The sequence below is a fragment of the Diadema antillarum genome, unplaced genomic scaffold, assembly GCF_040938485.1.
Source record: "Diadema antillarum isolate AM-2024a unplaced genomic scaffold, OU_Dant_1.0 seq00000166_RagTag, whole genome shotgun sequence".
NCBI lineage: Eukaryota > Metazoa > Echinodermata > Echinoidea > Diadematoida > Diadematidae > Diadema > Diadema antillarum.
In genome coordinates this window covers 357,301-370,717 of record NW_027271236.1, presented here as the reverse complement: position 1 = coordinate 370,717, position 13,417 = coordinate 357,301, and the positions used below count along the sequence as shown (strand labels likewise).

Genomic DNA, 13,417 nt, shown 5'->3' with positions numbered 1-13,417 from the left:
GTCACAGTGTGAAAAACTTGCGGTGTTATTTTTGTGGTGGATGTGTAATTTAACTAGTGTACCAAACGCAATGAAAATCAAATTACACTCGTACTCGATAATTCCTCATTCGGGATCCCGCCAAGATCGCTGCATGCATGCGCACGGAGGTACGGGTGGACTGGGGTGGTCGGTCGAAATGTAATTCTGTTTCGTATGACTGACAATTCGTTTGTGATGGAGGATTGTAACTGAGCTAGTTTATCATTATTTAGTTATTTTACGGCCAGAATGTAGACTGGATAGTCATGTCTCACCATTGATTGGTATGTCTTTATATTCAGCATGTGCGGAATAATTAACAACTAGAATAGTCTAATATTGATTTTTGTGCTAATCAAGGGCAGGGTTTAATATGAATAGTTCATGACAGTGAGACGGACTGGACACTAGACAAAGTGGTATATTCAGTATTGGCACGACCAGATGGAAATGATCAGTTTGGGTAAATTGTTGAGAGTAATTTACACTATATCAGTTGGGAGTACACCAATTGGGTATAGACGAGTATAGACCAATTGGGAGTAGACAAGTTGGGAGTAGACCAATTGGGAGTAGACCAATTGGGAGTAGACCAATTGGGAGTAGACCAATTGGGAGTAGACCAATTGGGAGTAGACCAATTGGGAGTAGACCAATTGGGAGTAGACCAATTGGGAGTAGACCAATTGGGAGTAGACGAGTTGGGAGTAGACGAGTTGGGAGTAGACCAGATGGGTATAGACCATATTGGGTATGGACAAACTAAGGGTTGGACGATATGATAACTAGACAAAGTGAATGTAGACTAAATGACTTGTAGACGAGGTGGGAGTAGACTAACTAGTAGTAGACAAAATAGATATTAGACGACATGGCAAATAGACATTGTGAGTGTAGACGATTTGGCTATTAGATCAATTGTTTTGTAGACGAAATGCTCCTTAGACGAGTTGGGTATTAGACAGTACGGGTAGTGGGCAAAGTGACTATTAGACAATATGGGTACTGGACAAAACGAGTTGTAGACCAAATGGGTATTAGACGAATCGGTAATAGACGATATGCCAGTAGACCAATTGGAAAATAGACATAGTGGCTGTAGACGAGGTCACTATAAACCGAAAAAAGTTACATGTCGTCATAGTGACATAATGTATCTTGCCAAGTCGACATCTAAAAAGTTACATGTCATCATGGTGCATAAGGTATCTTGCCAAGTCGACATCTGAAAAAGTTACATGTCGTCATGCCTACATAACGTATCTTGCCAAGTCGACATCTGAAAAGTTACATGTCATCATGGCGACATAAGTTATCTATCCAAGCTGATATCTAAAAAGTTACATGTCGTCATGATGACATAAGGTATCTTGCCAAGTCGACATCTAAAAAGTTACATGTCGTCATGGTGACATAAGGTATCTTGCCAAGTTGACTTACAAAAAATTACATGTCGTTATGGTGCATGGGTCATCAAGTCTCCATTGCGTTCTCTGTACATAAGAATTTCCCATTTTCTAAATTTTCTTGAAAGCTACATTTTTTTTTCTACCCTATACTCTAAGGAGTTGTTTGACAAAGAGTGACAACTGTTCTAAATATACTCAGAGTTTAAGATGTGAAAATACATACTCTGAAAAATGAGAAATTTTGTGTAAAATGTGAATGGAGAACTACTCCTAAAAATACTGTGATTTCATCAGCATTGCCATTTTGCATAACTGACAATGAAGTACTAGATAATGTTAATGAGTGTAGTTTCCTTATTCACTCATGATTCGATCAATTATTTTTTTTTTAATTCATCGTCTTCCATACAGTGTGTTCCTAAAAAGGAAAGGCAAGTTCAAAAGTCAACTGAACAATACATAGTTTTTTTTTTTCTTGTAATTTGTATAATGGAATAAAAAGTAGCTCTCCAGCTTTAATTTAACACCTTGCTTGCGTCAACGTTGACATGAGTTAGAGAGTTAGGGTTCTTTGAAACTTGGAAAAAGTAGATGTTGTATCATTTTCCTTCAAAGAAACCTTACTCGATCTGTAACAAAACCCATGGCAATGTTGACGCAAGCAAGGTGTCAAATTCAACTTAATGAGCTACTTTTTAATCCAGCACACAAATTACAAAAAAAAACCCCAACAACTATGCATTTGTGATATAATTTACCTTTGAGGTTTGGTTTCCCTTTTTAAGGAACACACTGTAGAAACCACGGACTGACTTGGGTGGAATTCCCCTTTTATCGAGGACTGCGACATAGGTATGAACTGGGAGATCATTATGCATATATATATATATATATATATATATATATATATATATATACATTAATGCATCCCTTTCAGACACAAACTAAGGGTCTAAGGTAGCTAATAATACAAACTGCGAACAGACTGTATTTTCTGCTTGCAAAATGGGCAATCTCTTCCTTCATTCTCTTCAAGGAATGTGCTGCATGGAAGGCAGAGTATGTGCCCACATGGAATGAAAAAGCTGTCTTTCTTTCTATCACAGCATATCCCACACAATCCTTGTGATTCTTGCTTGATCAGGACCTATAAAAAGGGTGAGAGAAGATGAGGAGGAAGATGATCAAAATTAATACCATGGTATATATTTAACCAAAAAATGAAATCAAAACCATCAAATTTAACAAGTGAATGCGTGTGTGTGTGTGTCCGTCCATGCGTCCGTGCCTCTGTCCGCGTGTGTGCTCAAATGTTAGAAAATGCTACTTCTAATCTCCGTCATTTCATGGCCGATTTTGATTTTGATTGTTTTATCTCATAGGGCTTGGTAAGGGCTTCCAAACTTCTACACGAAATAGTGAAATTCATTTATGCAAATTCATGCAAATTTATTCAGCTTGGATAGATAACTTATGTCACCATGATGACATGTAACTTTTAAGATGTCGATTTGGCAAGATACGTTATGTAGGCATGACGACATGTAACTTTTTCAGATGTCGACTTGGCAAGATACCTTACGCACCATGATGACATGTCACTTTTTAAATGTCGACTTGGCAAGATACATTATGTCACCATGACGACATGTAACTTTTTTCGATGTTGACTTGGCAAGATACCTTATCTCACCATGACGACATGTAACTTTTTAGATGTCGACTTGGCAAGATACATTATGTCACCATGATGACATGTAACTTTTTAGATGTCGACTTGGCAAGATACATTATCACACCATGACGACATGTAACTTTTTAGATGTCGACTTGGCAAGATACCTTATCTCACCATGACGACATGTAACTTTTTAGATGTCGACTTGGCAAGATACATTATCACATCATGACGACATGTCACTTTTTAGATGTGACTTGGCAAGATATGTTATGTTGCCATGACGACATTTAAATTTTTAGAAATCGACTTGACATGATAATTTTTGTCTCCATGTCAACTTATAAAGTTAGATAAGTCGACATGATAGAGCTATTATGTTGACTTGACAAGATAAATTATCTCGCCAAGTATCCAAGTCGAATGGCACTTCAAAGCTTCCGTACAAAAGTGAAACCGTTTGAATAGAAGAAATGAGAGTGAGGTTTTTATTCGTAGTGATAGTTTATGGTGCAATTACTCCGGTGTTCATATTTTAGTCCGATATACTCGCAATTATTACGATGTATGATAATTCGATTTACATATATCGGTATGCATACATACGATATACGATGATTACGATACACTTCCGGATAGATGAAGAGTGGAGGTGAATTGATTCAGAAATGAAAGTAAATTTTGTGTGGAATTATGATGTAAACACTAGAAACAAAATAGACTCATTGTACAAAGCAGGAATGTGGAGTTAGTAGCAGAAGCCGGTAAGAAGTGACTGTTTCTCGGAGAGATGTGTACTTTTGGTAGATTAATTCGATAGCTGGATGTTTAGTAACCGCCCTGTAATATTGTGACTTTTCAATTAAAGGGATAGCACAGTGTTGGTGGAGATGAGAATTGGGCTTTTAACTTTTTGCAAGATACCAAGAAAACACTTATGATATAGTCAAGAGCATACCATTTTAAGAGGAATTCAAAGTTAACTTGATGGAAATCGGGTTTGGAATGACTGAATCATCCAAAAACAAAGTAAAACGAAACGATCGTGATAAAGTGTGGGTCCCACACTTTATTAGAATCGCTCTTTTTTTTGGATATCTCAGCCATTTCAAAACCAATTTTCATCAAATAAACGTTGATCTCTCATAGAATAACATGCTCTTTCATATTTCATAAGAGATTTCTCATTATCGCACTAAAAATGTTAGAAACCTGAAATTAGGTCTCAACCAAAACTATACGATCCCTAATTCTCAACTCCTAATAACGAAAACTAGTGTCTCCCATTGCACTTAAAGGGAATGGCTATCAGTGGGAATGCTGGGCATGATTGTTCCAATTCTTGTGGGATTCATTTAAGAGTTCAGTATACATCTATTTTTGTGTGAAAATTGTTTGCTTCAAAACGGTGTCATATTCAAGTGTACAGTTTAATGCACCGTCACTGTACAGGCATGCTAGCCTGGAACCATTAAACTGCACATTACTTCAATATTAGACCATTATGAAGTAAATAATTTTTAAACAACAAGAGATATATATCGTACTCTTAAATGAATCCCACAAGAATTGGAACAATCTTCCGCAAGCATTCCTACTGATTCCCACTGATCAGTTACTACCCCTTTAAGTGCAATGGTAGACACTAGTTTTCATTATAGGAGTTGAGAATTAGAAGTCCCGGTTTTTATAATGACATGAGATTTGTTGCCATATTTTGTAGCCGTTATCCAGGCACTCAGTAGCCGAGACGTATCCACAGACGGGTACTGTCTAGTTGTCCAGTTATCACGCGTCCAGTTGTAGAGACAGGCAGACACCCGCGAACCAGACAGCTATCTACCCACTGCTCCCGACCATGTGTATCCGGCCACGCTGTGCTGTCACACAATTAAACGACGCCACAACAGACAGCCAGGTACAGGCATCAGCCACCCCTCGAGAACCGGCTTCGCCTGAGCTGCAGTTACCCAGCGGTTACCCACATCGAGGAATTGCATCATTTGATATGTAGTGACATTATTCATTGGGGGATCTCAATGGTAAAACTGCACGTGCGTAGGGATTTAATCAGAATAATAGGAAATTGTGGAAAAAAACGATTTGTTTTCGGTTTTTTTTCTATTCCTACTTTTGTACCCAAAAGAACACTTTCGGTGAGATAGCATTACGGTCCGGGACCACGAAATCCTACATTGCACCGACTAAGCTCAAATAAAAGAGTCGGATGACACTTATTTGATTTGACACCGTAATCCAGTGTGTTCAGTTTATTATTGCGGTCGTCCTCCTAGAAACCCTTTGACAGTTGCTCCTCCATAGGTCATGCACCTCTCGCGCCATCTCCAGTGGAAAACACGAAATGTATTAGGCTAGAACAAATTGAAACATGAACTTTCTCCCTTGAGCACTATAAGAGAGCCCGACTTTTTTTGTTTTGGTTTTTTTGGGGTGGGGGAGAGTTAATCACAACATTCAGAGTAGTGCTTGTCAGGAAAGACACTTGATACTAGGTTAACAAAAATGATTATATTATACATTACTACTGATGGGATTTTTTTTTATGTCATTGCTTGACAGAAAGTTCATGATAAGTCAGATGTCCATGCTAAAACAATTTTTCGTCTCACCTCCCTGGTAGAGTGTATATATGTATATATATATATATATATATATATATATATATATATATAACTTATGTGTGTGTGTGTGTGCGTGTGTGTCAGTGTGTGTGTGCGTGTGTACATGGATGTGTTGAAACTTAATTCCACTGTCAAGCGGAATTGCCAGTTCTTTATTATTATGTTATTCGGGGAATACTATAAGGTCGTCAGCTCTTTCTTTATTCTTTTTTTTTTATATCTACAGTCCTCTGCTGATGATGATCTAAAGGTTCTAAACTATCGCATTGTATATTATGTGATATTGGTCACCCATTATTACCGTAATATTGAACACACAAGTTTTAAAAATCAAAGCATGAAAACCAAATGCTTGCCGCAGACGATCTACCTACAAACTTCTTTCGTGTCTATAAAATCAGTATGTTAGTTTTATTTTTTAAACGCAATAATCACATAGGGGTTTTTTTTTCTGATTGTTGATAATAACAATAGAATAGATCAACTATAACATGAAACGCATTTTTTTCTAATATGTAATAATGGGAATGAGATATACTTTATTGTTTGGAATATTGTTAGATGCTGGATATTCTCATCGTTTGGTGACAGAATGAAGATATTCACTGACCAACTCGTTTCACTCCTGTTATTATTGTGCATTCTATCGGGGGTGAGCCTACTGAGACATTAGCCACGTTCTACATGTTATCTATTCATTGTTTCTTGTATCTTTTTATTCTCTCTGACACTATCAGCACTTCATTTCTCGTTAACAGCCAACTAGCCTTGTTATACAGCTCGCATGAATACAAAGAGCACGTATGTTGCGACACGGATTGTCGCCCCTACACGGATTGTCGCCTCCTGCTCGGGGCGACAATCCGTGACGGGCGCTGGCGGCACGGATTGTCGCCCCCGTCACGGATTGTCGCCTGGCGACAATCCGTGACGCTTGTGCAGTTCCCAGTTTTTGACCTCGAAGGCGACAATCCGTGTTGGCAAAAAATTTGTTGCGACACGGATTGTCGCCCCGTCACGGATTGTCGCCCCGGGCTCGGGGTGGTTCCTCCGGTGTTAAGCTTTGGTGGGATGGGTATGACTGGTAAGTTATGCGTATGTGTGTGTGTGTGTGTGTGTGTGTGTGTGTGTGTGTATGTATTGTGAGCTGCATGATATGTGATGTGTATGATTTGTTGTGTGTGTGTGTGTGTGTTTGTGTGTGTGTTTGGAGTATAATAATACAATATGTAGAAACTGTGCATGTGTGGTGGTTACATAGTGGTAGTGGTTTGCTTGTCTGTGTGTATACGTGTGCCTGTATGCTTACGTGTGTATGTGGAATATAGTGGCGCTACTGTGGCAATACAAACGCCTTCAGAGTGTATGAGCACGTGTTTAAAGAATTCACACCAGCGTTGATCTAAAAATAGTATGGGTGTGTCAACCAAATATCAGCGGTGAGGCGGGCTAGGCGAGAGAGAGAGACCGAGAGAAAATACATACGAGGGAGGTACCCTCCCCAAATGTTATTTGTCTTTGTTCATTTTTCCCTGCAGTCATTTTCTTCCATCAGTCTTATAAACTAGAACGTCCATACCACTATTCTTTGTCCTAGAATAGGTTTGGCATGCTTTATGCATTAGCGAATAATTTCCACACGCCGTAAAAAATTTGTCAATCGTTACTTGATTTTAGCACAAACGAACTGCCATTGCACACCGCTAATACATACGTAATACAAACAAACACCAACAAACACTCAAACAAACCTCATAATGCAAACAAACCAACTCAACACTTTTTTCCTTGATATTTATTGATTTCATTCAAATCATTCATAAATCGACCCATTCTGGGTGCAACATGAACAAAAAAAGTTACAATATGGCAATTCGAAACAAAAGCAAATCCATTTGTCAATTTATACCACAAATAATCTCACTTCAACATAGATAACTCGATTATAGACCAACCCTACTAATAATTTCTTCACGAGAAAGTTTTGACATGTATAGGGCCCTACCAAACCTATATTCCTTGAATATATTGGTTTGGATCATGTAACACCTTCTTACTTACAAGGGCATATACATAAAAAACACACAAATATATTATACAAATCTAGAATGAAATCAGTCATAAAAACCCCCACCACCCCCTCCCCTCCCAAACCGAAACAAATCTAGGGCCTACATCTATCCTAAATATTAAATCCTACCAACATCCGTCATACCATTTATAACTCTCCTTCTTCAAATCCAATCCCCAACCCACCAACCCCTGATTAAACAAAACCTAAATCATCCCACACCCACATTCACCGACCCAAATACATACACACACACACACACACACACACACACACACACACACACACACGAAGGTTCGTTATTCCGAAGTTTCGTTTTGTCCGAGGCTTCATTTATCCGAAACACACAATTCCCTATACCTAGTGGTTCGTTGATCCAAAAACGAAATTCGGAATAACGAACCTTCGGAATAATGACCCTTCGGACGAATGAGCCTTCGGACGAATGAGCCTTCAGAATAACAAACTTTTGCAATAACGAAATGTAACCCCCTTCCCACATACCGACGCACACCCGAACCGATACCACATCCTTCCTGATGAAACGATTTCCCAATGTTGATAAATAAGACATAATGGACCGTATGCAGAAAAGCAGCATCCGCCCGCACGCAAGCTCCACTCCGAATTCATATACAAATCTGCCAAACAAACTCATCAAATTCAAAGCTGCTGATAAAATCAATATCAATGTTTATGCCAGCAACAGCTTACTAGGTATCCCTCCCCACGCGCAGCTAAAAAACACATAGGCCTACGCAAAAAACTGACATAATAAACACATTCTTCCATCACACACACACACACACACACACACACACACACACACACGCACACGCACAAACGGACACTAAATTATCATGTGCACGCGCACGTACACACTTCCTTGAAACCTCACCATGACTTTTTACATGGCATGTTTGCATGGATGTAGCCATGTAAGTTATGTGTTAGTATTTCAATGATTATGTCCAGAACGATATTACCCAGCAAAATGTGCTTCGAGGGCGGGCGACAATCTGTGCCGCCAGCCCCCTACACGGATTGTCGCCAGGCGACAATCCGTGTAGGGGGCGACAATCTTTATTTTCAGTGATCGGACTCACTGAAACGTGGTTATCCTCATGTCCAAAACAATCTTTCTCGCTTGAAGGGTATAATATTTTTTGAAATAATTGACCTGATCGCTCTGGTGGTGGAGTCGCTTTCTATGTTTCAAATTGTTATGAATGCACTGTTCATGAAGAGCTTAGCAAAATGAATGACATTGTTGAGTCACTTTTCATTGAGATTACTGTTCCTGGTAATAAAAACATTGTGATAGGTATTATTTACAGACCTCCTAATTCCAACAACAAATATTTTTTATTGTATCTCACAGAGCTGCTTACCAACCCTTTATTTGTAAACTCTGATTCCTTTATATTCGGTGATTTCAATATTGATTTTTAAAAACACACAACGGATAATATCTCGGGAGAATTTCTTGAGACATTCTTATCCTCTTCCTTCTTACCTCTTATTTTGAAACCGACTCGCGTTTCCCGTCAGTCTGCCACTTTAATTGACAACATATTTAGTAATGCTATAACCCTTCCACATTCGTCGATAATTTTATCAGATATCATTGATCATTTTCCAATAATGACGCATTTTAAACTTAAACATATTAGCAAAAGTTCATCCCAGCCATCTTTGAGGCGTATGGTAACCCAAGAAAATTTGTCTTCATTTTGTGCTTCTTCAGATGATCTCAGTTGGGATAGTGTGTTTGATACTGATGACATCAATTTGGCTATTAATAATTTTTTGAGTATTTTTAATAATCATTTGGATATTTGCATCCCTAAAAGAAAGGATAAACGAGGGAATTATAAAACAACACCAAAGCTTCCTTGGATTTCGAAGTCCATTTTGCGTTCGATAAATATAAAAAAATAAATTGTTTTATGTATTCAAAATGAAAAGAACTGAACAAGCACGACTGAATATACCTTGTATACGAATACCCTTATTAAGATAATACGTATTGAAAAGAAAAATTATTATTACAAGCAATTAGAAAGATATAGATGTGATATAAAAAGTATATGGAATGTATTAAAACAAGCAATGAATGTATCAAATGAAAAGTCTGGTATATCGAAAATGAGACATAATGATGAAATTATTGATAATTCTGCGGATATAGCAAATATTTTTAACATATATCTTACAACAATTGGAGAAAACATTGCTCAAGAAATTCCTGATACTAACAAACATTTTTCTGATTTTTTAAATCAGTATAATATGCATTCAATATTTTTTACTCCTACCACTAGATATGAGGTTATCGATATTGTATCTGGCTTGAAAAACAATAAAAAAAAAGTTCAGGTTATGATGACATAAGCAATATGATTTTGAAAGGTGTTATATCTTCTGTTGCGGATCCTGTTGCTGATGTTTTAGATAGTGATGCTGTTTTAGATAGTGTTTCCCATACTAAGTTTCTCGGAATTACAGTCGATAATAAACTCTCCTGGAAATTTCATATTGATAATGTCTGTAAGAAAATTTCACGTAGCATAGGTATTATTAATAGACTAAAATTTTCTATTCCTCAACATTCGTTGTTTACATTGTATTCATCCTTGATATTACCCTATTTGAATTATGGAATTTTAGTATGGGGAAACACTCATCAAATATTATTGGATAGGGTTTTACTGCTACAAATGAAGGCTCTTCGCATTATTTGTAACACCGTTCCATATTCTCATACAGATCCTTTGTTTTTTTATAATAAGATTCTGAAAATCAAATATTTGTTTTTGTTTCAACTCGGGCAATATATGTATACTTATAATAATAACTGCCTTCCGTTTATCTTTAACTCTATGTTCATGCGCAACCGGACATATCATGGATATCCAACCAGACAGTCAAATGAATTTCATTTACCTTTATTAAGAACCGTGCTTGCTCAACAGACTTTCATTTATGTAGGTCCAAGATTCTGGAACTCCCTTCCCATGGACATAAAAAATGCACCGTCATTGAATTCTTTTAAAAAGAGATTGAAGAGTTTCCTTTTGAAGTCTTATAATGCAACCGAATAAACATAATTCTGTAATGTATTTTCTTTCATTATAGGCAGCGTTCTCTTGAGGCATCGACCATTTTTTACCGCGTTTAATATTTTTGTATTCCTCACGTGCCCTCACGGTTACAGTCTGTTCCGCCGGAATGCAGCTCAACACTGTTTCACTCTCGAAAACGCGTGGCTATTTGTCTCTGTAGGCTTCGCCCCTTGGTGTATGCATCAAAATAATTTAGGTTTTCTCTCTCTCTTCCTCTTCTCCCCATTTTCTGTTCCCTATTTTCACACTCTTGCTTTCTTCTTCTTCTTTCTTTCTTTCTTTCTTTCTTTCTTTTTTCTATTTCCGACTTTCCCAGTTTCCCGCACTCTTTGTAGCTGTAAGTTTTTCACCCCCTTTACTACCCCTCTTTCCCTCTTTTCCCTCAGGGGTGCCCACATGTTACAAGCATAGTCTTTTGAGTGGGTACCTCCACTTTTTTTTTCACAGAGTGTATAAATAGAGTGTATGTTTCTTTTTGTACTAAACATAAAGACATGAACATGTTGTTATCCCTGTCTGACTATGTACATTATCAACGACTCGCATGCAAAATGTATCATATTGTTTTTTTGTACATTCTGTTGGAAAAAAAAAGTGAAAATAAAGTTTGAATTTGAATTTGAATTTGAATAATATACCTGTCAAGTGCCTGTTATCAGAAGTAAAGCTTCTTTGCCTGCATTTACAAGGAAATATAGAAAAGATGTATTCTCACATTTACTTTGTAATTTCACCCAATGAAGTATTTTTTATGTTGTGTATACAGAGGCCCATTAGTATGACTTAGCTACAAGTAAATCCTTGTCAGTACTCCTTTGTTTTCTTACTTGATTCTTGCCATGTAATTGCTGTCTACCCCCATTGTCTTTAGTCTTCATTTTGTCTGCCGGTCTTGCTCTTTGTCTCCGTTCTTGTTCATCTTATGTTTTTTGTCTTCTAACTAAAGTAACAAAGTTTTTAAATGTAAATTTGTAAGATGCAGTCCGCGAAGGGTTTGACCTCTGATAGGCCAAGGGACTTTTTCTCACATCTGCTGCATTTTTACTGTTTTATTATTTTCCATTTTAGGCAGCAGTCCTTGTACTATCTGTGTTCTGAAATTGTTTTGTGTATATTTATGTGCTATGTTCTGTATATATGTCTATGTTTGTGCATTTTTAAGAAATGTGAAATAAAGTGAATTGAAATTAATCAAATGTCATGATATCGAAATGTTTTGCCAGCAAATGGTCTACCCAAATCCTATTGTATATATCATATCAATATATTGTATAAGCATTACCTGCTTAGTTTTGTATGCACTGCCTTCGCATATTCAATTTAAAATGAAGTCTGGGTCAGCAAGCTGTAGACCATTTCACGATGCACTATATATTAAGGTGTTCATTTACCTTTACGGGAAACACATGTATGAAGCATGTATGATGGTGAATATCCTCCACGGAGAGTAGAAACTCGACAGGAAAGCCTTCGACGATCACACTGCTTTCATGCCGTTTGTACTGTCGGGTCTGCACCAATGCAAAAAAAAAAAATAATAGATACATGTCGATTGATAATTTGATATTGGCGTCGTCACTGACCGCCAAACTAAACTAACTAGTAGTCTAAATTGGCCCACATCCAAGTACTAGCATAGGCCTATATACACTGCAGTTGCATGGCAATTGTCATTGACCGCATGAAATGGTGTAACAAAGACGGCATCAAACATTGTCAACTGCACTAACATTAAATATGCTCTTGGTTGATTTTTGCCATGGACTTTACGATTTCTGTCAACTTGTAACTGGTAGTATCAATAGAAACAGCGCCCTCCAGAGCCATGATCGGCAATGAAACTGAAATAAAATTAATTTGCAGGGAAAAGTGGATAGGAAATCATGCTAAAATCATTACCAAAAAGCGATTTCGATCTTACACGATCCTTAGGGTTATACAAACTAGCAGTATTTAAAAAAAAACGTATTTCATCACTTACCCTGTGAGATCATTGTCAGTAACTTTTTTTTTCTGTAAACATTTAACTCAGTGAAAATATATACACAAGTCAATGTCAATCGGAGATTTTGCAGAGTGTTACATTTTGATATCCTACACCTTGAATAACATGTGGCTGCACTGTTGCCTTAACATTATGTGAAACGTTAACTTGAACATAGTTTTTTTTTTCATTTTAAGTGCGATTTTCACAAACCCCTATCTCGTTATGTTTTTGGTTAATTTTAGTCTCTACACCAAATTAAGTTGAACATGGTGCAGCATTGCAGCTCAAATTGCTCACTAACATACTGAATTTTATGGTATATTCCGTGTGATGCCTTCTGTATAGAATGGATCTCCACAACAATTTGGGATATCATAACCAACAAATGTGAAATAGTGCAGTGGACATTTTGGGGAAAAAATGTTTACCTTACTGCTCCTGCAAATTGCATGAATAATAGTCTAATCACTTAAACATATCCCGG

The 13,417-nt window shown here is 37.3% G+C and overlaps 1 protein-coding gene across 1 annotated transcript in view; it reads right to left on the bottom strand.

Annotated features, from left to right (window-relative positions):
- Nucleotides 1-11,601: 11,601 nt before the first annotated feature.
- The window catches only part of LOC139728148 (uncharacterized), a 37,283-nt gene continuing 35,467 nt past the window's right edge, over nt 11,602-13,417 (bottom strand). The window contains exons 7-8 of the mRNA XM_071639114.1: nt 12,338-12,457; nt 11,602-11,622 (exon numbers count right to left, since the gene is read on the bottom strand). Of these exons, the coding sequence (XP_071495215.1) occupies nt 11,602-11,622; nt 12,338-12,457 (141 nt within the window). The remainder of the gene's footprint in view (nt 11,623-12,337; nt 12,458-13,417) is intronic.